Source organism: Oncorhynchus tshawytscha, linkage group LG05 (assembly GCF_018296145.1).
Source record: "Oncorhynchus tshawytscha isolate Ot180627B linkage group LG05, Otsh_v2.0, whole genome shotgun sequence".
In the NCBI taxonomy this organism is placed as follows: domain Eukaryota; kingdom Metazoa; phylum Chordata; class Actinopteri; order Salmoniformes; family Salmonidae; genus Oncorhynchus; species Oncorhynchus tshawytscha.
In genome coordinates this window covers 47556319-47581586 of record NC_056433.1, presented here as the reverse complement: position 1 = coordinate 47581586, position 25268 = coordinate 47556319, and the positions used below count along the sequence as shown (strand labels likewise).

The window sequence follows — 25268 nt, the reverse complement described above, 5'->3', positions numbered from 1 at the left end:
TTTGCTATTTTTTCAGGATGTTGCCATAGCAGTGAGGAGGAGTCTTGGGACCAGGTGGTACAGGAGGCTCGATCTCCCTCTGTCTCACTCCAGAAGCTTTCCCACATCAAAGGAGTCCCATAACCTTTGATGCCAGACAAGGTTGAAATTCGAACGACAGCAATCCGACTAGATAAGGGTCTGATTAGGCAGCTGTTACGGAACAGAGGGTATGCCACTGACACGGCAAAGAGAAGTAAGGGTTTCAATGTATACAATCTATTCCATACTGTTTTTGTCTTCCCAGTTCCCATCTCCTATATTTGTCAAGGCCATGCTCACGGATTTAGGCCATCTTGTGAAACAATAATTTGTTTTACTGTGCCCATAGGCCCAAAGCTGAATCTGTTTCTTGGAAATCGTAGCAACGCATTTGGATAAATTGTCAAAAATGATCTGCATATTTGATAGCGTCTTTGCCCTTAATTTGTTCTTTAGACCAATGAAGAATAAGGTATTGCCTATTTTCCTTTACAGTCGTCCACGAACTTACTGTGTTGGTTGCACAGGTTCAGCCATGCAATAACAGGATATGCCATTCTTTCAACACATATGTAGACAGTTGTATCACAAATTCATTCTGCATTAAAAAAAAATGAAAAGAACAATATTTACATGGTCACGCGGATTTAATTTGCGACGGACAATTGACCATTTACAATCAAAGTCCATGGCCAACTTCTTTAAGACCGCCTTTCTCTAGCAACTCTCGTCTTGTCCTATCAGCACCCACTTCTCGTCTCAGACGCCCACAATTGTTCTGTTCTCCCCAATCGTTGGGTTTTACTAGGCTAATCACATTTCGCTTCTCTGTTCTCCGCCATTTTGTAAGGGTATAAGAAAAGTCAGCCAGGCTACAGACTTGTTGGTCTAACTTGTGTAGCTAGTTCCGTGTTGTGCAATGGACGGGTAAGTTCAAGGAAGAAGTTATGCTCTCGAGAAGAGAGCAACAAACTAACATGCTTTATTAAATATATCCTGTAACGAAAATGAGCTAGTTAACCTAGTATTGTGTTATTGTATTTTGGTTGCGATGGAAACATGGTAAAGCTTATTTGCTGTGCATCGGTGAGATACTCCGAGATGCTTAACGTCGTTAACGTTAGTTACCAACCAACATGGTTGCTTTGGCGTTGTAGTTAACACTAGCAGGCTTCCTTTTTGTTGTTTTTGTCTAGACTAAATTGCTCTATGGTTAATAAAAAGCAAGACTGACGCATTTTGAGGGGACTAGCTAGCTTTTCTGTGGTATGGCTGCTAGCTTGGCTAAAGGCACTAGTTCTAGCCACTGAAAATTGGAACCACCTGTGGCAGTACGGCGTTGGATTAGTGTGTGTTGCAAGAATGTTTGCCAGGATATTGTATTGTAGATGGTCCTATCTACCTACCGTATTGTCTAGCTTTGCTGACTGTTAAACTATAGCTTTTTACCTAGTTTTAGAAGTATTTCCATGACGTTACTAACGTGGCTATCCAACCATGCTTGTTGTACACAAGTAACATTTCTGCTGCAGACGTTCAGAGATGAACAATACTTGAGAATTTTGAAATGTTAATATTGCTAGTGATCATTATGCTTGAAATTCAGAGTAAACAGTTAAAAGATGATATTATAGGCTTGTTAACCCCACATTTCTTCCAGCCGTCTAGAGACTGATTTGTATCCTATGGGATCTACTTACGTCACTGAACTAGAGTAAGTTCTTATTTTCATATTTTTAAATGCAAGATACCAGTTCATTAGTTGTGAATATCGGATAATAAACATGATTTTTAGACTCATTGTCATATCACCTAGATTTTTTGTTGTATGTTAGAATCCATTTTTACGTCTAATTCATGTAGTACTGTGAGATGCCCGTTGATGCTAAGTAACCTCCATAATGGTGGTGATCAGGTTTCTCAGCATGCAATGACTTGGTGAGACTTGAGGGAGTGATTTGAGCTGTTGCATTGTCTTGCTTATCCTCCCCCTTACAGTCAATGTAGCCTTTATTTGTGTACTTTGTATCAAGTCTACTCTGAAAGCATATAATCCTAAAAGATGGAATTTAGTTTGATTTTTCAGTAGATTCCAACGTGTAAAGGAAGCATTTAGCATTTTTTTTGTCAAATTGTCATGTGTGGGCTTAGAAACCACAAGGAATTGGTCATGGCTGCAGATATTTGGCTTATGGGGCATATTTGAGGGGCAGATTTGCCACAAGACCGTTTTGCATATGTGTATTCCTTTTGTCCTAAAGAACGGCACATACTTATGTTACTGGTTTTTCAGCCACTGGTCAAATTATTTATATTGAACAGTGGTTGATCAATCTAATTCTAATTGAGAAAGGGTGGTAGATGGGAGGAAGGCTTGAGAGCTTTTGGGCTGAGTTTCCTGGCTGTCTCACATGAGAAACAGGATGTGGAGGTTAATCTTCAACCGAGTGTCCGCCAAATACCACTCATTTTTCATGGGCAAAGCTGTGGGAAAGGAAACTGTTTGCTCTTTCCACCTTTAACATTAGGGGGTATCAAGGGAATGCTTTGCCTTACATGCAATTTAGACAATTGGTCAACGTTGTTTTTCTAATTGATCTTGATAGAATTATACATTCTAATTTTTTACTTTCTAGCAATTCCTTATTATGGACATTCAACATACATTTAGAAGTGGCGAGGCATTGGCAATCTCCCAAGTCTTATTTGTGTTAAAAGAATAAACTATCTGTAACATATCTAGCACCCGACCTTACTGGTGGCAGTACCGCTCCAGATGTCCAATACTATTGCGAATTCGGTTTATGAAACTTCACAATTGTATGTTCTGCATGGTTCCTTTGAGGGGTAGCCGAGGGGTAGCCTAGTGGTTAGAGAATTGGGCCAGTAATCAAAAGGTTGCTAGATCGAATCCCCGAGCTGAGAAGGTAAAACGTTTGTCGTTCTGCCCCTGAACATGGCAGTTAACCCACTGTTCCTAGGCTGTCATTGTAAATAAGAGTTTCTTAACTGACTTGCCTAGTTAAATAAAGCTTAAATAAAAATGAGATGTCATTAGCTACTTTTCCATTAACTTGTCCAGGGATTTTTTGTCAACATTTAGAAGGATCGCATAGAAAATAAACATTGCGACATTGCTTTTGTAGTATAAACCTGGGTCCATGGAAACCTGCCTATTAACTCTAGTTCGGGCCTAACTGCAAAGCATGTTTATTTTGGTAGTGTTTTTGGAAGTGTTTGGTCTTAGGTACGCTTTTTCTGAGGTAACATTCTGCTCTTATTTTGACATAACTATTTTTTATTGTTGGCTAGGCAGCCCATATGGCAGTTTTGCTTCATGTTAAGGTTAGACACTTGGACAATAAAATGCACTTTAAAAAAGTTGAGTAGCCTAATTGTACCAGTGACTGACTCTGCTTTCCAACTTTTCTGCATCTGATGAATAAATCTAGTTAGCTTTTCTCTTCCTTTTGGGGTTTCTGGATCATTTAACCTTAATTTGGGCATTTTAATTTTTCATCTTTACTGCTTCTAACATTCCTGTCTTCTCTTTTCTTCACAGCAGTGTCCACGATATTACAGTTGGTACAAAGGTAGGCACCCTCTTTTCTCCTTTCGCTTTTCCCCTGTTTCAACATGTCAAGAGGTGTTTGAGAAGGGCTTCAGATTATAATGACCTGTGGATTTGACCAATTGTTGCTCAGGCTGCATTTGTTATTACGGCAGCCATGCAAACTATTTGCTCCATGAAAAATGAAAGCTTTCAAAGGAGCTAGCACGTGAAGGCACACCTACAACCAGTTTGGATCTGGCAGTGGGAAATCCTGTTTGTGTAGGTTGCAAGTTTTTAAATTGGCTTCAAGTCACCCAACAGGTTCCTTTTGTTAGCATTTTTTCATGGTAGTTGACTGATTAAACCGTGTTGTGGAACTGTAGAGGAGGCATGCGCCAAGTAAAGGATACAATTAAGTGGAAAGGCCTCCCTAATGTTTTCTTTCGTGACACTTGGCTACACTTTTATGGGGGCAAGCAAAAGTAAACCACTCTGCCTTGTCACTGGTAACCAGTTACCAAGCTTACATTTCTCAAACTGTTTTCATCCTGTATGGTGAGAACATTGCTGTTGCTGTGGAAACAGTCGAGCCTAATTATTGGTTGGCTTTGGCATTGTGCCGGGAATGCTCTTGCTACATTCCAGTTTTCTGACTCCTCCAAGCGCTAATCTCGCTTAAGGACTTTTTGTCTCTTCACTGATACACCAGCACATGTCCCAGTAAGTGTTAGCAAATTGTAATGCTGTACCACTCATAGGCTGGTCCCATACTTCCCTTGAGTCATTTCTCAAGAAAATGTCTACTTTTACCATCAAATGGCCCCTGCAGTCTATTGGCCAGGGCTAGCTAACTTGAGCAAAAGCAGATGTTTCTAGATGGTGGAAATTTGAGGAATTTTATGCTCTACGCAGCAGATATGCAGTTGTAAGTGCTGTCTCATTCCCCTGATGGATGTTGAGTGACTCCAGGATATGTGGTTTTGGGATGGTGAGCAAACACACAGAGCCGGTGTTCCTGACTCGGTGCGTGTTGCACGTCTATGCTCTACAGACTGTTACTGTCGCTTCCCAGCTTGGTCTTCAAAGGCCACCCCACAGCAACGGCATTCCTCGCATCTCTTTTTCGCACAGATAATCGTCTGTGGTATGTACCTAGCCAAGGGGGACTCTTAGCACACAGCACAAAGACTGATTCTTACAGGTACCACGTGCATATGAGAAGGCCATTTTGTTACACGCAAGCCAGCGCACATCGGTAACCTTAACCTGGCTATGTATTACCACCACCTTATCTTCACAGGAAAAGGGAGCAGTTTGCTGGAATGCGGGTGTTTTTTTTTCACTCCATTTTTCTAATTGCTTCTTGTGTTTCCTGTTCTCCCCCTGGGGTGTGTCATTACAAACTGCTGGCCTCAAAGAATGGCCTGTTGACTGTTTCAAAATGGTTGGGTGGAACTGTAATTTGGATCAGTACAAATTGTTGCCCCTTAACATTTAGATAGCAAAATTGTAACCAGGTGAGTGCAACATTTTTATTATTTTGATGTTATTGTGATATAAAAGGCCTATATTTTTGTAAGTGATAGTTGAAGACTGCAGCTATTTTAGGCCAATGTAATAGTTAATGTCAATGTTCTTGAAATGCACAATATGGAGGTGTAGTGAACAGGTTCAATCCTCAAATGTAATTTTGGGGGTTTTCCATAGGCTTGGAAAACTGTTGTGAGCTATCTTTTTTTTAAAATATATAGATTTTAAAGATTCGGAATAGGTCATTAAATGTAATGACTAGGTAATTACCTTGGCTGTGGAGATGGCCTCTCAATCTCATTCTTCAAAGATGGGAGGGTGGTGGGGGTGAATGGAACCAATTGACCACATGCAAATGTATTTGCCCCCATTTTCAACATGCATGTTTTTCCTCTGGCCTCTGTTTCCCCCACACAATCTGTTTAGGGAAAGGATGGTATGGGAAAGGGCTGGGTGGCCTGTGTTTGATCATGTCAGTCGCCATTGGAAAAAGTTTCTAGGTAGCCAGCATATAGGCTACGAAGTAGATTAAAACTCACGGCAGCCGCAACTTAGTGGCTTTAAGGGGTTCAGATACACCATTAGTGTTTGCTGGCCAAGAATACTAGCACTTCTGAACATAACTCTCCAAGTGCGCAACGATTTTTACGTGGCATGAAACATTTCGTCAGTCCGATGTATACAGCAGGTGGTCCCTAAAACACAGCGCTGTGAACGATAGGGATACGAATGCTAGATCCAACTTCGGTGCAATGTGCATGAGCTTTAAGAGGCAGAGGATTGAATTGCCGTTCAATAATTTACATGTTGATAAGTGACAAGCTCTCACTTGGCCACCTCCAAGGCTCCCCTATTTTTATCGGAACTGGCCTTTTAAACTTGTTTTGCGAACATTTGTGTGCGGCAGGGTAATTGTCAGGAGAATTTTAAACCTGGCTGTGGGTCTGAAGAGAATCAGTCTTGTGTATTTAGGCTAAGAGTCACGGGTGTGGCTTAGCAGCGCACCTCACCTGGAGCCACAGTCTAGGGTTTCTATGGGGACGGAGTGACATTCAGTGCTGCCCTGGTAACGACCCCATTCTTGCGGTGCATTGTCTCCTGCTTGCCTACTCAGTCTTTTTCACCCCCACTGCTTTCCCTCTCCACACCTTTCTAATCTTTTAATTTAGGCCCTCTGAAAACTCCATTAGAAAACCACTCACTTCATTAACATTGCTAACCAACTGAAAGCCTTGGCACAGCTTTTTAAAGCATTGCAGCTTAACTGAGTTTTCTAACAAGTCTTGTTCTATCGCATAGTTATTTTATAGGACATAATACTTAACGGGCTTAACTTTTGACAACTGGATACATAACAAGTGTTATGTCTTTAATCAATAAGGTATATATTTTTTTACCGAACAGTCTGGCCAATTAAGTGGTAAGTTCTCCTTACCCTTGTAAAAGCCATTTGAGTGTTAGTGGCAGACAGCCTGCTCTGTGACTTGGCCTGCCAGTCCTGCTAAGTGTTATTTTTAAAATTTGTTAGTCTGTAGCAGGACCAGGAACATGCTTTTTGCTACCAAACATCTTTTGCAGACCTTTACACACAATTTACACTCGCCCCCATACCCCTTACATATGGTTTTCATTGAGTCCCGCACCAGTGGAATTTGGAGGGGTTGGTGGGGAGAGGAGAGCACATTCTGTTGCCATCTCAGCACTGCGGAAGGCTGTTTAGCTGTGTACTCCTTGTGTTAGCCAGAGCAAGCTTCCCGTCCACATTGTCGATTACATGAAAAGCGCTGGCTGGCTGGTGGTGAATCATTTCCTTGAGTTGTCTCTGTTTCCCCCTATTGTTGGTGTTATAGACTATAGAGGACAGATGGTGTTCAGCCTTGTTTTACACACGCTGTAAAGCATACTACCTCTGTTTTATAGGGTATTGTATGTTTATGGCTCTGTATTTGTTTAAATCAGGTTTTACTATGGTTTTTGCTTTTCTTTATCAGTATAGGCTCATAGTTCAAGGAAAATATAGTTGGGCTATGTAGGTGATAAAAGAAACTTATAAGTTTGTTTCAAGCAAAATGAGGTTGAGGCTTTTAGCTAATTTGATTTTTGGGGGATTGGTCCATCGACTATGGGGGGGGGGAGTGTGTGAGCAGGTCACCATTTGAGCCATCACCCCCTACCAGTACCCACCTGAGTTGTGCCAGACTGCAAAGTGATGTACCACCAGGCCCATGACTTGGGTTTCTGCTCCCCCGTCCCTCCCCCGCCCTCTCATTCCTGCTGCTTGGCGACCCAGAAACCGAGTTGTTTTTTTCCTCCCTTCCCACTGAATTCTCTGGTTCCCTCCCTTAAACCTATGCCAATACGGATGACCCCAACATGCACACAAGCGCATGCATGCACATGAAATGCAAGGGCAGTGGGGGTTGGGATGGAGAGAGATTGGGTTGTGTCCATTTACACCCCCCTCCCCTACCTTAGGCCATAGAGGACTTAACGAGGTTAGCAAGTCCGGTCATTGGATCCCTGTCAGTCTGCGTATGGTCTTATCTATGCGCATTCCTCTCGTCTTTCTTTGTCTGCTTCTTCTACTTGTAGCTCGCGGGCTGTAGACTCAGGTTCACATAACTTTTCATGTTAGCTAAGCAGCTGACCTTCTCCTGTTCCCGTTGTCACAAGACAATGGGTCACCCGGTACCTTCATACAGGTCCACGGGAAAGGCTAGTAAAGGGACAGCCTAGTAGTCCATCTGTTTGTTTTGGCTGTGATGGGGTGGCACCCGTGCCAAGATTTGTGATTGTCAAAATTGTTCTTCCCATTATTTTGGTAGGTCAAAGTGGGTGGTTTTACCTGTGGCTGTTATGAGTTTCTTTTTTTGGTCCCAATGCATACGTGACAAGACATTCCTCCCTTTTCCATTGTAAACCATAGGTCTTACCTAAAAATAAAATGTGAGAAATGTGCTATTCAGTCATTGGGCTGGTCATGTCTTTAAAATGATGCTGGTGGTGCAGTTCTGCATTGGTCTCAATAGCATGTCCTTCTCCCTTTGCAGAGAGGATCAGACGAGCTTTTCTCCTGCGTGGCAAACGGACCCTATATAATGACCAGCGCAGCAGGTCAGTGTTTAAACCTCCGTTTGTATTAATATCAACCAAGTAAACATTTGAATACACTGAGTGACGTTTGAGCACCACCTCTTCCAATTCTGATCTACTTTGGCTGATTTATCAAAAGGGTGTACATCCCAACAGTAGGCGCTCTCTTGCTCCCTCTCCTCCACAGCCAATGGCAACGACAGCAAGAAGTTCAAAGGTGACATAAGGGGCCCGGGCATCCCGTCGCGCGTCATCCACGTGCGCAAGCTCCCCAACGACATCAATGAGGCCGAGGTCATCTCCCTGGGCCTGCCCTTTGGCAAAGTCACCAACCTGCTCATGCTCAAAGGAAAAAACCAGGTAAGTGGTCTCGCATGACAACCCTAGCTCATTCACTTTAGCAGGGTTGTCTTGCCCTCCACTCAGAGGGGGGGGGTCTGTGTGTGTGTGTGTATTACCATTTCATAAGCTAGTAGTAACCACCTGTTAACTAGAGTGGAGCATACAACTGTTGTAGTAGTAGAGTGGATGATATCCGTAGCTGGACTTGTGTTCTTATGGCATTCTTCTGTGTCCAGGCCTTCATAGAGATGAACACCGAGGATGCAGCTCAGACCATGGTCAGCTACTACTCCTCGGTGACGCCGGTCATCCGCAACCACCCCATCTTCATGCAGTACTCCAACCACAAGGAGCTCAAGACGGACAACTCCCCCAACCAAGTGGTGAGTCACTCTGCTGCAGCTACTTCCTCAACAGTTGCATAACCCTTTATCTGTGCAGGCTTACTACTTCTGGAAGGCCATAAGAGAAGGCTGAACTCGAGTGCGCTTCATGTTTTCAACATTACTTGGACAAAGGAGCATGTCTACAAAACACATCAGCAAGGGATTTCAGCTGCCACCCTGAACCTTTCATAATTACTCTTCATTCATTTTGGGGCGGCAGGGTAGCCTAGTGGTTAGAGCGTTGGACTAGTAACCGAAAGGTTGCAAGTTCGAATCCCCGAGCTGACAAGGTACAAATCTGTCGTTCTGCCCCTGAACAGGCAGTTAACCCACTGTTCCTAGGCCGTCATTGAAAATAATAATTAGTTCTTAACTGACTTGCCTAGTAAAATAAAGGTAACAAATTTTGTAGTTTTCTCTGAGCAATTAGTGTTTGATGCTTAGAGCCAACATGAAGTGGGTTTCCTCCACAGCGGACTAGTTTGCTGTGGTAGTGTTCCACATTTTTTGGGTTTTATTTTGAATTGGCGTCTTGCGCTCTTCTGTTTCCTGTATTGCTGGGTGAAAATGACTCATTTGGAAACATTCTGTTCTTGCCAGGGCTTGTGTGGTTGCACAAACAAACCACCAGTCTACTTGTCAGCTGACTTGAGCTAATCAGAATGAACCTATATTCTGCTGTGTTGCTGAAAATGGAGCTGTCTGCATTCGACTGCTAATTTGTTCAACTTACACTCTTGCAGAATAAAGTAGGTCTCAAGTTTACCTTTCCCTGAATATCTTGCAGGGGTTGGACCCAATTCAGGGAACACAACTGAAAACCAGAAAATAGATTTTTTTCAAGGAACTGAAATGCTTCCTGGAACAAAAGTGATCCATAATGTTCCAGAACAGAAGTGTTACTTTAAAAGCACGGGAACAGATTAATACTTTACATCCCAGGCACACCAAAAACAATTGTCCCCCAACAAAGCGCATGTATGCGAAGTCCTCACTCAGACTTATTCCAGTGTCTACCTGCATGCTAAAAAATCTTTGCCAGTGCGTGTTTAGGCTACCCGCCCCTCCACTTTCCGACACAGGCTACTGCACTGACCTTACAAGCTTGATTCAGAAGATGGGGAGTGATTTTCTTTAATTAGCAAGAACAGGAACTTTTCCCAATGCTTGTCAAGGATACTATAGGCCTAGTGATCGGGTTTCACGTTGGATTTATTAACTAAGGTAAGATGTGTTTTTAGCTTAAGTTGGTTACCTAGTTGTCTCAAAGAACATTCAAAGTTCCTCTATAGGAGCCGCACCTCGTAGGTATAAGATACCCAGCGCTTTATGACTCCTCAACCCTCTCGCTCTCCCCACCCGCAAAATCTGTTGCATCTTGGGCCTTATTAAGCTACACTTGTCTGTTTGTCATGCAGGTAAACAACTAGCTTGCCTGCTCCATCCTCACTGATTGGTGAAGTAATTTAATGAGATAAAGGCCAAAATAATTGACTTCACATGTTAAAAAATAAAATAAATAAAAATGTATAATATAACCCCCCAGAAGGAATGATATAAACCAGTACTTTTTGGGGGGTTCGAACCGGTTCACAACTTTTTTGCTGGTCAGAACAGTGGAATGAACGGGGAAAAAATGGTTGTTCAGACCTGACGTGATAGGAAAATAATTTTGGTTCCAACTGATATCTTATGGTCTAGTGTGTACCATGCACCCTCCCAACAAGACCCTCCCTTTTTCTAAACACTTTCCTGGGAGACCGCATGCCAATGGCCAATGGAAGCTCCAGCTGTCCACTCTACTCCCCCTTCAAATTACTCTACTCTGGTCTTATCTGCTAATAGGTCAATGAAGGTAACGTAAACACTGCTGCAGTGTAGATGAACATTCCCAGATGTTTAGGTATTGCTGGTAGAAACTAGGTTTCCCTCCATGTTGTTCCTCTGTTTTTCTTCCCACCAGGTGTTTTACTCTCAAACGGGCCCCAGAGTTTCCACTGTGTATACAAACATGTCACGGACAGAGTGGTCAGCAGCACCCTGGAATGTAATCTTTTACTTCCCAAAAGTTATTTTTACAGGCATTTTCTTGTAAATGTCCAGCAACTTTACCTGAGGCTGTTCAATAAGAACATTAGTAACATTGAAACATATTGACTCTGTGGGAGTCGGGTCAGCTCTACCTGAGCGTTGGTAGATTCTCTTGCTTCTTGCCACTTCCATTGAACCATCTTCCTCTCTTCAGAGAGCCCAGGCGGCACTGCAGGCAGTGAACGCAGTCCAGGCAGGGGGCATGCCCATGGCAGGGGGCATGCCCATGGCAGGGGGCATGCCCATGGCAGGGGGCATGCCCATGGCAGGGGGCATGCCCATGGCAGGGGTGGATGCCTCAGGGGGCATGGGCGGGCACAGCCCTGTGCTGCGCGTTATAGTGGAGAACCTGTTCTACCCAGTCACCCTGGACGTGCTGCACCAGGTAAAACACACTTTTCAATACATTAATGACTGTATATTGGTCTGAGCTTGTATTCCCCCTGACCATGCCCTCCTTGCATGCAGATCTTCTCTAAGCTCGGCACAGTGCTGAAGATTATCACCTTTACCAAAAACAACCAGTTCCAGGCCCTGCTGCAGTACTCGGACGGTCTGACCGCGCAGCACGCTAAACTGGTAAGTAGTGCCATCTACCTGCCACAATAATATACAGCAGTTCTTATTCCCCTCCCATTTTTCTTCATTGTGTTTAACTTCAATGTGTTCTAAGTGTGGAGTGTGGGGAAAAGAATAGTCTGAAAGATGAATGAGCAAATCCTTGGATGCAGGCTAATGTGAAGGTAACCTGCCAAAATGACTAAGGCCCCATAGCACTCACATCAGTAGCCATTTTGTGCTTTGAAAGGCTGTTCATGACTCAAATCAACACCACCATCCCAGAAACCCTAGACCTACTCCAATTTGCATACCGCCCCAACAGATCCACAGATGGCGCAGTCTCAATCGTGATCCACACTGCCCTTTCCCACCTGGACAAAAGGAACACCTATGTGCGAATGCTGTTCATTCACGACAGCTCAGCATTCAACACCATGGTGCCCATGAAGCTCATCAATAAGCTAAGGACTCTGAGACTAAATGCCTCCCTCTGCAACTGGATCCTGGACTTGCTGACACGCTGCCCGCCCAGGTGGTAAGAGTAGGCAACAACACGTCATCCACGCTGATCCTTAACATTGGGGCCCATCAGGGGTGTGTACTTAGTCCCCTCCCGTATTCCCTGTTCACTGCGTGGCCAAACAACTCCAACGCTATCATTAAGTTTGCTGACAACGATGAGACGGCCAATAGGGAGAGTTTGTCAGAACTGGCTGTGTGGTGCCAGGACAACAACCTCTCAATGGGAGCAAGACAAAGGAACTGATCGTGGACTACAGGTAAAGGTGGGCCAAACAGGCCCCCATTAACATTAATGGGACTGTATTGGAGCGGGTTGAGTGTTTCAAGATCCTTAGTGTCCACATCACCAACGAACTATCATGGTCCAAACATACCAAGACAGTCAGGAGACTGAAAAGATTTGGCTTGGGTCCCCAGATCCTCAGTTCTACAGCTGTACCATTACCCAGTCCATCACTGGGGTCAAGCTTCCTGCCATCCAGGACCTATATACTAGGCGGTGCCCCCCCTCCCTGGTTTTACACAGCTGCTACTCACTGATTATTAATGCATATAGTCACTTTACCCCTACCTACATGTACAAATTACCCCGACTAACCTGTACCTCTGCACATTGACTTGGTACTCTATATAGCTTACCCACTCTATATAGCCTCATTTAATTGCGTTTTATTGTTTATTAAAACATTTTTACTTTAGTTTGTTTGTTAAATATTTTCTTAACTTCTTGAACAGCGTTGTTGGAAAAGGGTTTGTCAGTAAGCATTTCACGGTAAGGCATACATACACCTGTTCTATTTGGCGCATGTGAGAAATCAGATTTGATTTAATGCTGAAACTGGTGCCCTGTTGTGAAGTCTTTAGATGGGCAGAACATCTACAACGCCTGCTGCACCCTCCGCATCAACTTCTCCAAGCTGACCAGCCTGAACGTGAAGTACAACAACGACAAAAGCCGTGACTACACGCGGCCTGACCTGCCCACGGGAGACAGCCAGCCCTCCATCGACCACCAGGCCATGGCTGCAGCCTTCGGTGAGTACTATGGTGAATACATTTTAAATTTACCTCCTTCCCTTCTCATTTAGACATGATTGGACAGGTGGAAGCTCTGCAGCTGAACCCGTACCCTTCACCTGTCCATTCATTTTCAACATGTAATAATAGAATATTTTACAACAAACTAAAGGTAACTAATCAATTAACACTCTGTATCCATGTGTGTTTCTCCAGGTGCTCCCGGGATCATCTCAGCCAACCCATACGCAGGAGCTCATGCCTTCCCCCCGGCATTCGCCATTCAGCAAGCTACAGGTGAGTCTGATCGTCCTCTTTCTGACACCTGCCTCGCTCCTGACCAACATTGATGGATTGTAGTTACACGGACATTTTCACTAACACTTTACACTTCAAGGGGGAAGCTGGCCTCATCCACTACCATTGAGTGGCAACACTACGACTTTGAAACTTTTGCAGACCGTGACCTATTAGCAGTCATGCTCAGTGGCTTCCAGTCCGGCCTTTACTCTACCAACCCATTCACTGAGTTAAAAAAATAAAAAATAAAAAAATGCCTGCCTCCTGTTTGCTTCCCTCTGCAGGCCTGACGATGCACGGTGTCCCTGGAGGCCTGGCTCAACTGACCATGCCTGTGGCTGCAGCCGCGGCGGCTGCAGGCAGAATGGGCTTCCACCAACTCTCCGGTGGCCACTGTGTCATGCTGGTCAGCAACCTCAACCCAGAGGTTAGTCCTTCCTTGACTTCTTCTCGACCCATAATGGCCCAGATGGGCTGAGTTGAGCTGTGAAGCCTCTGTGGACGTGGGTTTTTATTCCTGTTCCCTACCCTGCGCCCCAAAGTGTGCACTTGCTCACTCACCCCTAGAAGTTGCTTGTCGTAAGCATGGGCTACCTCGTGAGTTTTCACAATTTCTCGCACCAGTACATTTCTTGTAATTTCATGCAGGGGAGTGAATGAGAGCACACTTTGGAGAGAATTGGACTGCAGCACATATTCAAAGATGTCTGTTTCAGTTGGCCCACATGCCAAGTAAATTGGGCTGTGTATTATATGCTGGCTCTCTGTAACAACATTGATGTTAATGTATCCACTTCTATTGAATGTTTTTCAGGCCTCTCCCTTTACCCACACACAAACAAACCTTGCGTTAAGTCATGCCTAGGTGATATAGAGCCCCAATTACTGTCAACTTCCTGCAATAATGCAATGCGTACAGTGTAGCAGAGCTCTTGACTTTCCCTAATGTTTTTCTTTACTCCTGTTCTCCCCTGAAAGTGTTGTACCATCCCCGTTACCGAAGTTTCGCTAGCAGTAGATGCAAACACTTAGGATACACTAACTTCATGAATATTAATTTGTTTACTCATTCAATCACTATTATTCCAAATATTTGCAAGTTTTCGTTCAAATTGAAGATTAGGTTATTTGCACCCTCATACATGGCTATTATTTACCATACATCCAGTTGGACCTATATATTGTACGTTAACTGGAATTTCTGAACATTATATTCATCAACATAATCGTACCAGTCGCTCTTAATCTACTGAGCATGTTAAAACTTTAAATTATTGGACAGCTCATTCCGTAACCTCCGTACATGCAGTGCGGTTTTTTTCATCAGATTTAGAGGCAATATTGCTTTTTTACATTTAACATGGCCTTCAGCTTAAGCCCAACAAATATTTATAGAATCATTCATTTAAAGAATGTATCTCCAATAGTAATGGTGCACGTCAACACAGACAGAATTATAGAAGTATTGTCTCAGCCTCATGTGTATCATTCCTCCTAGTTTCATTGTTGGTTTGTAATCTTCACTCTGATTTAAAGCACATTCTATACTGGATGGAACACTTCATATTTCTTTGTATACTGACCTTGTTTTTTACCTCCTTTTCTTGTTTCTCTCCCTCCCATTCCCCCTCCCCCTCTTTTTTGGTTTTAATACCTTCACCTGGAAACTTTTTTTTTTGCCAAACTGACTGCACGCCCCATGAATTCCCTCTCCCACTTTCTTCTCTCAACCATGATACCACATCATCCATTGTGTACACATCACATTCATATAAACACACACGTAAACATATCCATTGATCTTTGCTCATATCATATTGTTACATATACCACCCCTCCACCACTGCCACATCTCCTCCCATTCTTTGCTCCTGTCCAATTTATTAACCCTCATGATCCAACCACCGTTTTTTTTGTTTTTGCCATTCCCCGTGGAACTGCCTCCGCTGTGGATGATATGTTGAACCTCCACTCTCCTGCCTCCGATCTTTTTCCTGTCCCTTCCTCCCTCCGCTGCCTTCCTCTGCTGTCTTATAAAGAGAGTTACGCCCCAATGCCTCTTTATTCTTTTCGGTATGTTATCATTAGCACCTTTTTTATTATTACTACTTGTTTGTTCTGTTTTCCTTTTCTTAACTAATTTGTTTCAGTTTTTTTGTTATTTTAGTTTTCAAATATTTTGCGTGTTGATTTGAGACACTTGGCAAAATGTTGCAGCATTTTCATGGGGTTTCTGTCCACAGCTGTCTTTAGAGGGATACTGATTTGACTATTTATCAAACTATTTTCTTTCTCTGAAAATGGTCTATAGTTATTGTTTTGAGTCTGATCATCAACTTAAGCCAAATAGGTCAAGAACACGTGGACCTTAAATGCACTTTTGGGCAGATGTCTCAATGCTGCAATTTTCGGTCCCACGCTATATGAATATTGCAGACTAGTCTTTTTAATACTATGGACCAATTTCATGTCAAGAAAACCTATGAATAATTTCCAGATCACAGTTGAATATTCCTTTAAACATAGTGCAAATGACTAGACTGCACGTTGTGCGTTATAATTTCTAAGAATATCTTGTGGGAAGTTCAGTGAGATGCTGTAACTTTGCCACTGTACATTTAGATTTATCATCTGTCTATTGTCATAGTTTGCATGCTTGATTTGTCATCTTGCATGCCCTTTATGAACGCTGTGTCAATTGCTTTTGGTTAATGGTCAAGACTCCCATTTGTGCAGAGTACATATGGCCAATTTTGCATTCCTTCTGATCCTTATTCTAAATTTCTGACTTGCAGTCTGTTTTTTAACCATTAAGTGCCTTCATTTTCCTAAATGTTTTTTTTACCAATTTATCAGGGAGGCGCCCCTTTGTAGACGCAAAAGTAATATCCTCCTTGATAAACTACATAAATCCCTTTTACCTTTTCTGTCCAAGTATAGTAACATTAAATTCCACAGCCTGTCTCAGACTATTTCAATTCTTTGAATGTATTAAAACCGATGTACAAACGGTAGCCTACACTTTGATATTTTTTAAATGGGTTTTTATGGTGTAGTAAAGTCACACAAGTACCTCTGAGATGGTAAATTACCAATTCCCACTAGTGGCCATGATGCAATATTGCAATGATCAGTGGCTTCAGTCACTCTTGCTAGAATGTATTTTGCCACCCTTATCATTTAGATAAATAGAGGAGCATCTTGATTATGAACTGAAGTTATTCATATACACAAGCTTCCCTGTGGTGTGTAGATGGGTGTTAACCAAATCTTAAGTGCCCATAGACATGGTTTTGATTGGATGGTCTGGTTTAGAGTTAAATTGATTTTCAAATGGTTGTCGCCCCCCCTTAAATCTGTGTGAAGGTGTATATGGAGATGTGATGAGAGTGAAGATCCTGTTCAACAAGAAGGAGAACGCTCTGATCCAGATGTCTGATGGGACTCAGGCGCAGCTAGGTAAGGCCCAGCTTAACTTTCCTGGGAAGGAATACCTCCAACTACCATCTAAGAACTAGTTCTAACTGAACAGCAATATGTAGGGAGTGATGTGCATCTGAGAATGATGCTAAAGGGATAAAAAATAAATAACCTGAGGTTATTTAGCGATGGAAATATACTAAAACTTTGAATATAAGACTCACTGCTTAACTCTGTTTTCAACAGCAATGAGCCACCTGAATGGCCAGAGGCTCCACGGGAAAGCGCTGCGCGTCACCCTGTCCAAACACACCAATGTCCAGCTGCCCCGCGAGGGCCATGAGGACCAGGGCCTGACAAAGGACTACAGCAACTCACCCCTGCACCGCTTTAAGAAGCCCGGCTCCAAGAACTACTCTAACATATTCCCACCCTCAGCCACCCTGCACCTCTCAAACATCCCGTAAGTAGACTGGAGGAGTTTCTCCTGCAATGATTCCCCTGACCCTTTTGATAGCTGCTAATCCTGAGGTACTGCTTTTGTGGTCTGAAAACAAATTCTACAAATGTATTGGTAAACTACTGCTAAAAGCTTATCAAGTTTTACAATGTCTTTTTAGTCCCTCTGTGGTTGAGGATGACCTCAAGATGCTGTTTGCGAGCTCTGGTGCAATGGTCAAGGCCTTCAAGTTCTTCCAGTAAGTTGTCTTTTTTCCCTTCTCAAACAGCCATAATTTTAAACTTTATTTTCTATCTGCTCGTGTGTATGATGTCTTTGGAAACTATTTAGACCCCTTGACTTTTTCCACATTTTGTTACGTTACAGCCACCTTCTAAAATAGCGTCATCAATCTGCACACACTACCCCATAATGACACAGCATAAACATGTTTTAGAATTTTTTTTCTCCAAGTTTGTGTATAAATTTAAAAAAAGTACAAATATTCAGACCCTTTACTCGGTACTTTGAAGCACATTTGGCAGTGATTACAGCCTTGAGTCATCTTGGGTATGAAGGTTAAAGCTTGGCACACCTGTATTTGGGGAGTTTTTCCCCATTCTTCTCTGCAGATCCTCTCAAGCGCTGTCAGGTTGGATGGGGAGCGACGCTGCACAGCTATTAAGTTATTTCCAGATATGTTCGATTGGGTTCAAGTCCGGCCTCTGGCAGGGCCAAGCAAGGCCATTCAGAGATTTGTCCAGAAGCCACTCTTGCGGTATCTTAGGCTCGTTGTCCTGTTGGAAGTTGAACCTTTTCCCCAGTCTGATGTACTGAGTGCTCTGGAGAGGGTTTCCATCAAGGATCTCTGTACTTTGCTCTGTTCTTCTTTCCCTTTATCCTGACTAGTCTTCCTGTCGCTGTAAAACATCCCCACAGCATGATGCTGCCGCCACCACGCTTCACTGTAGGGATGGTGCCAGGTTTCCTCCAGACATGATGCTTGGCATTCAGGCCAAAGTTCAATCTTGTTTTCATCAGACCAGAGAATCTTGTTTCTCATGATCAGTCCTTTAGGTGCCTTTTGACAAACTCCAAGAGGGCTGTCATGTGGTTTTTACTGAAGAGTGGCTTCCATCCAGCCACTCTACCACAAAGGCCTGATTGGTGCAGTGCTACAGAGATGGTTGTCCTTGTGGAAGATTCTCTCATCTCCACAGAGGAGCTCTGTCAGTGACCATCAGGTTCTTGGTCACCTCCCTGACCAAGGCCCTTCTCCCCTGACTGCTCAGTTTGGCTGGGTGGCCAGCTCTAGGTAGTTTTGGTGGTTCCAAACTTCTTCCATTTAAGAATGGAGGCCACTGTGTTCTTGGACCTTCAATGCTGCAGAAATATTTTAGTACCCTTCCCCAGATCTGTGCCTCAACACAATTTTGTCTGAGGTCTACGGACAATTCCTTCGACCTCCTATGCTTAGTTTCTGCTCTGACATGCACTGTCAACTGTAGGACCTTTTATATAGACAGGTGTGCCATTACAAATCAAGTCCAATAATTACAAATTACCACAGGTGGACTCCAAGTTGTAGGATCTCAAGGATCAATGGAAACAGGATGCACCTGACCTCAATTTTGAGTCTCATAGTAAAGGGTGTGAATACTTATGTAAATAAGGCATTTGTTTCTATTTTGTTATAATTGTGCAAAAATGTCCAAACCTGTTCACTTTGTAATTATGGGGTGTGGAGATTGAGGATATCTAAAAATATTTTAAAAATAAGGCTGTAATGCAACAATGTGGGGAAGGGAAAGGGTCTGAATCCTTGCCGAATGCACTGTATCTGACCGTGTGAGAGGAGTATTTCACCCAAATAACAAATTACATTGGTTTCCTTACCCTGTAAGCAGTGTATGAACAAGGTATGCTAGCAATCCATTCTTCGGTTTAGGTTCCCTGGCACTGTTTCCAAATTCAGAAATGTTAGAATGTGTCATGAATCCCATTCAAATCATTCGGGCATTATGTCCAAATCATCTGAAAGTATCTAAAATTGATTGAAGCTCAACAGAGGGTTGGTAATCCAGCCAACTTCTGGAAAGTGGTCAACTCTTTGAAAAACAACTCCACCCCTTGGTTGCCCCAGCAGGTTATGACAGCCTCTTGTCCCATGCTAGACAAAATTGACATTTTGTGGTGCTTTTAATAACCATTTTTCTTCAGCTGGCCACCTACTTGAAAGGATAGCCTTTGAAAATGCCTCATTCTGGAGTACTTTAGTCGACTCAGTGCATCATTCTGTACAATATTTTCTAACACTCACATACTTTATTTTCCTTTCTACCATTTGTCTGATGTACTAAGTGCTTTTCTAAAGATTGTTTTAAAATCCATAGGGTCTGATTCACTTAATCCTGTTCAATGCAGTTTTCTGCCCCACTTATTTCAGAACCTTTGCCCTATTTTTAATTTGACGATTGTTTCTGGTCTTATCCTGAAGATCTGGAAAGCGGCACATGTCGTCCCCCAACATAAGATGAGATCCTTCTGACTTAGATAACTGCTGTCCAATTTCCAAATAAATAATCCCTAGAAACTCACAGCTTCTCACTCTATTCTTAATGTGCACCAGTCTGGTTTTAGACCTGAACATGGTATCATTTTAGTGTTACATTGCTTATATGATACTTTATTTTTTATTTTTGCTGCCTTATTGATACCTTTCAAGGTCTTCAACATGGTTGACCATCACATTATCGTTTTAAAAGTTGACGGATATAGACCTGGATCAGGCTTCTTTCAAGTGGTTTGAAAATTCTGTCTGAACACTTCCATTTCTGATGGCGTTAAGTCTAGTTTTCTGGCTATTACTTAATGTGTACCGCAGGGGTTTGTATTGGGACCTGTTCTCTTTACTATTTATATAAATATATTTGTCTATTGGTTAAAGTGTAATATTCATTTGTATGCAGAGGTTTCTGTCATGTATGCAATCGCCCCAACTGTAGACCAGTCGTTAGTTGCAATCTGACTTTTTTGCCTTTATAAAAACTCGTACTAAATGTTCTTGAATTCTGGCAAAAATGTTTGCCGTGCTACATATTTATTGAATTGGTTCCCCCATCGATTGAGTTCTTGACTACATATTTTGGATTTAGTTTTAAACACTGAGCAAGGAAACTAAGATTTAAAGTGTAATTTTTCCTAAATAAATCTTGCCTCTCCCTGAAAAGCAGATTGTATGGTCAATTTTCCTGCCAGTTCTTGACTAGGGTGACACCATTTATCAGAATGCAGCAGCTGCTACTCTGAAACCTTTTGAATGCAGTCTACCATAGCGCCCTTCGCTTTATCACAGGTGACTGTTTTAATACTCGGCACTGCATCCTGTATCAAAAGGTTTGCTGGTCCTCATTAAAGTCCCACTGTTCACTTAACTATTTTTGTTTACAAAGCTCTACTATGCTTGCCTGGCTACCCAAACTCATTTCTCCGGCCAAATGCAATGCGCCTGGGTCGTAGTACCTCCCTGATTTCTTGAATAGTAATCCATTCTAGATCGTCTGACTGGTTCCAAAAACCAATGGGTTGGCCAGAGCCAGAACACACATGGGTAATGCAGCGTTTGAAAATTTCTTTGGCTTTGGTACTCTGACACCCCTCATTTTGACATTACCACAAACAACTTCAATGATGGCAGTCTGACAAAGTGTCTTCAGAAAGTATTCCTACCCTTTAAACTTGTAACACATTTTGTTACAACTTGAATTCAAAATGGACAGTGAAAACATGTTTAAAGAAATACAGAAATATCTTGTTTACTTAAGTATGCACATGCCTGAGTCAACGCTTTCTAGAAGCACCTTTGGCAGCGATTACAGCTTACAGAGTCTTTATGGATATGTCTGAATGTCTGAGCTTTCCACACTTGGATTGTGCAACATTATCCCATATTTTTTAATTCAAGAATTCTGTCAAATTAGTTGTTGATCATTGCTAGACAACCATTTTCAGGTTTTGCTGTAGATTTAAGTCAACTAACTTGACCACTCTTGGTAAGCGAGTGTAGATTTGGCATTGTTTTAGGTGATTGTCCTGCTGGAAGGTGAAATCTCGGTCTGGTGGAAAGCAAACCGAAGCAGGTGTTCCTCTAGGATTTTGCCTGTGGTTAGTTCATTCTGTTTTTTATTTTTATCCTGAAACACTCCCCAGTCCTTAACGATTACACAACAGGATACAGCCACATCTATGCTTGAAAATATGGATAGTGGTACTCTAATGTGTTGTATTGGATTTTCCCTGAACATAATTGGTATCCAGGACAAAAAGTGAATTGCTTTGCCACATTTTTTGTCCACCGAATTGGGTAATTCAACTTCAGTTTTAATGCATATCACTGCTGGAACAATTTACAAAACTCATTACAAGTGAATGTTCTGGTGCTGCTCTGGCAATTTTAGTGTTGTGGACCCAGTAGATGAGGAATGTAACTTTATTTTTATTTTTTAAATGTAATTTTTTAAAACATTGATTGTACTCTTTTCAAATTGAATTGATTTGTTGTATTACAGTGATCGGGACACCCTTGAGAATGAGACCCTGGTCTCAATGGGTTTCCCCTGAATGAATAAATAAATGCTAATATTGGTCCTATGACTTGAATGAGATTTGTGCCATAAATGCTTAAACATTAGCACTGTGAAAGTGCCAGTGAAACAACTTAAACTAAGACATGGATTGTTGCCACACCTTGTCCCATATACTGCAACAGGGTAAGGAAACCAAAATGTCATTTTGGATGAACTATCCCTTTGAATGTTTAATGAAAGGCCGCATATCTGACTGTGTGCAATGTTTATTTTTTAGGAAAGACCGCAAGATGGCCTTGGTCCAGATGAGCTCAGTTGAGGAGGCCATAGAGTCCCTCATCGAGTTCCACAATCACGACCTGGGTGAGAACCACCACCTGAGGGTCTCCTTCTCCAAATCTACCATCTGAGGGGTGCAGCCCAAAACACTGCTAATGGGCCGCTCACATCCCTTCACGACCTCTACTATGTCAAGTTGTGGGGAAGCGACTCTTCAGTCGTGAAGTAGCATCCAACACAGCAATCACTTCCATCATTCCTAGTATATTTATATACGCATATCTACATATGTCGACCTATAAACCATATGGAAAAGAAACGTGCACACCCGATTTTACTGGGTAAAAAAAGAAAAGTTTTATATTTCTAGCATCTTGCCTTTGCGAGGTAAATGCATTCCTTGCTCTCTGCACCGACAGAAGTAGTTTACACTTGCCTGTCCAAGTCTGATTTAAGAGATTGGCGTAGCCTAAACTTCAGTCTTTTGGTAAATTCCATTTGCCCTTGGGTTCCAACACCACTAGGTTCTGAGGCAGACGCCTCATGCCCTCTGCCTTCAGATGTTTTCTGTGCCTTATTCCAGAAGTCTTATGTCCTTCAATTTGATACGTTGGCATTTTACAGCCAAAACTAAATTTAGCTTATCTTCCTCTCCCCAATCCTTGCTTGCTAAGACCAGGTTTACAGCTGATATGGGTTTACCGTTTGTATAAAATGTATTACAAGGTGGTTCACCCCCCCCATGTATTATGAAGGTTTTCTTTTTAGTCTTATTTTAAAATTAAGATGAGCTAGTTAGTTGAAGATTAAATCCACAACTCATTATCTAGCTTTTTTATTTTTTAAATATGTAAACCCCTTGTACCAGGGTTTGTGATTATTAGTCTTGTTTACTGTATGTCTAGTTGTAGGTTTGCATTTTTTATGAAATTTATGCAATACGTTTTGTACAAATCCAGTATTGTACACATTGTTATTCCTATATACTGTTGGTTGTAGCTTATAGGTATTGGTCAGTGGTTGCCTTAACGACTGTGCCTTAGCAAAAGGTCTTACTAGAAATTTCCTGATAAGTATGGCTTACAATGTCTTATGATTTTTGTCTTAATGGCTTGCCTCTCCTGATGCAGTGGCTGTCAATTTAGTATATTTATACAATTTTGTGATACACTACAGCGTAAAACCAAATAAGGCCCTTTTCAAGTTATTTTAGCGAACCTGTATACACAGCTTTATTCATAATGCACTGCCACAGAGTTGTGGTAGTCTGCCTGCCCATTATAGCACATTTTACAAGGCTCTTACGGGGATCGGACAGAAGCGGACTATTGTGACTCTGCTGCTGTGCATTATAAAATAAACGTATGAATTGGAAGCGTCTCTCAGTTGCATGCCAAGATGAATGATGGTTATTTGATATTTACAGGTTAGTAACCTTTATTGTACAGGGCTGTGACTTTACCTTAATGCAGTCATTGCTAACGGCAATGCGGCACCCTCTTTCATGTAGTCTATGGACTGGACTTGTGAATTTGGACAACGTTCATCTTAAATTGAGATCCATTTTGCGTTTTTGGAGAAGTGCCTTTCAAATGAAGCCTTTTTTGATCTGTTTATACACGTATGTTTACGTAATGAACGTATGTTCCTGCCTTAAGTGCCCTCGGGCTCATAGGAAATGCACACATCTGGCTTAAATGTAAAGGTCTGCAGTGATTCTGGGCGCTTGCTACAGTGAAGGTGGACACTTTGTTGTAGATCACATTGTAAAAGGTAATTATCAGTCTTAATACTTGGACATTCCACATGTGCATCATTTTATATTGGGCAAATGTTGAGGTTCTTTTCTCACAATTAATTGTGCATCAAGTTCCTTATTTTAAATTGGTTCAAAGCAATAGAATTTCAGGGTCATGTGAGGAACCAGTGCTCAGACATTGTTCGATCACTAGTTTTCTTGAACACCAGTTTATTACATGCTAACCTATTCATAATTGGACTCCAGCAATGCAGAAGAATGACAATTTGTTTGTAGATTACTCAAGAATATGCGACACTTGTCTCCATATCAATATGTAGCATGTATTGCTATTAAAGGTATTTTACTTGCTTTGCATACCCCAGGAGTGGATTTCCCCATTATGCAAAATTGCACAGCATTGAAAATCATTACCTCGATCACTTAACATTAAGATGGCAGGATTTCTTCAAGTGAGATGATTGTCAGGGGGTGAAAAGCGGTTTTTTTTTTTTTTTTTTTTTTTTTTGTACCCCACAATAGGTATTCTGAAATGATAGGTTTTATATCTATGAAACACATATTTTGATTACAATTAGCTTGGGACCTTGTCTCTTGGGCCTCTCAGTAAAGAAAACAAACATCACAATTGAATTGTTAGAAAACAAACAAAATGGGTCCCTTTTGGTCATTAGTGTTCCGTGTAGCTTAAACTTTTCTTAATTGTGCCTTCAATAAATATTTTCACTGCTTTCAGTTTGTTATTTCCTTTTTTTGGGTTCTGCCATTTTTAGATTTGCCTCCTTGCTCATCAGTTGGTTTCCTTCTCCTGCAAACCATTGGATCTATATAGGCAACTTATTGTTTGAGCCAAATACTTAGGACAGTACACTATTGATTTGAAATGATAAAACGTGCATAAAAATACTTGAGTATAGCGCCCAAGCTTTTTGGTTTCCAACTACTCTTGGAAAGCGCTGTCGGGCGTGCGTCCATACAGTTTTGGGGTTCACAGGTGGTCGTATTTTTGCATGAATTTCAATGAAATGTTGCATTGTATGCTAAGTACTGGCAATTTGGGGAGCAACTTCTAACTGTGTTGTGTAGTTGCTTGCAAGTTGTATTTGATGTAATTAGGGGCCCTGTGTTTTTCACTGACCAGGAAAAGGTGTGGCTATAACAACCCAGAGTTTTTCCTGGTTAGACAGACCAAACAAATAAACTCAACATGCAACGATTTCAAAGAGTTACAGCAGTTAATGGAAATTGTCAATTCCAATAAATTAATTAGGCCCATATCTATGGATTTCACATGACTGGGAATAAAGATATGCATCTGTTGCCCACAACAACAAAAAAGTAGGGCCATGGGATCAGAAAACCAGTCTAT

General features: G+C 42.0%; 1 protein-coding gene across 4 annotated transcripts; it reads left to right on the top strand.

The window, feature by feature from the left end:
- The first annotated feature begins 809 nt into the window (after nt 1-809).
- Nucleotides 810-24630, top strand: LOC112250687 (polypyrimidine tract-binding protein 1). 4 transcript variants are annotated; one of them, XM_024421037.2, is made up of 16 exons: nt 810-948; nt 1682-1735; nt 3584-3614; nt 8155-8218; nt 8385-8557; nt 8776-8922; nt 11171-11401; nt 11485-11595; nt 12957-13146; nt 13333-13413; nt 13701-13843; nt 15456-15489; nt 16783-16875; nt 17083-17299; nt 17457-17534; nt 22139-24630. In XM_024421037.2, the coding sequence occupies exons 1-16, from the start codon at nt 941-943 to the stop codon at nt 22269-22271; spliced, it is 1788 nt and encodes a 595-aa protein (XP_024276805.1). In that variant the 5' UTR covers nt 810-940; the 3' UTR covers nt 22272-24630. The 4 variants fall into 4 exon arrangements, with proteins under 4 accessions (XP_024276805.1, XP_024276806.1, XP_024276807.1 ...); XM_024421038.2 differs by having other exon boundaries at nt 811-948; nt 12957-13134; XM_024421039.2 differs by lacking the exon at nt 3584-3614 and having other exon boundaries at nt 889-948.
- Nucleotides 24631-25268: the final 638 nt, after the last annotated feature.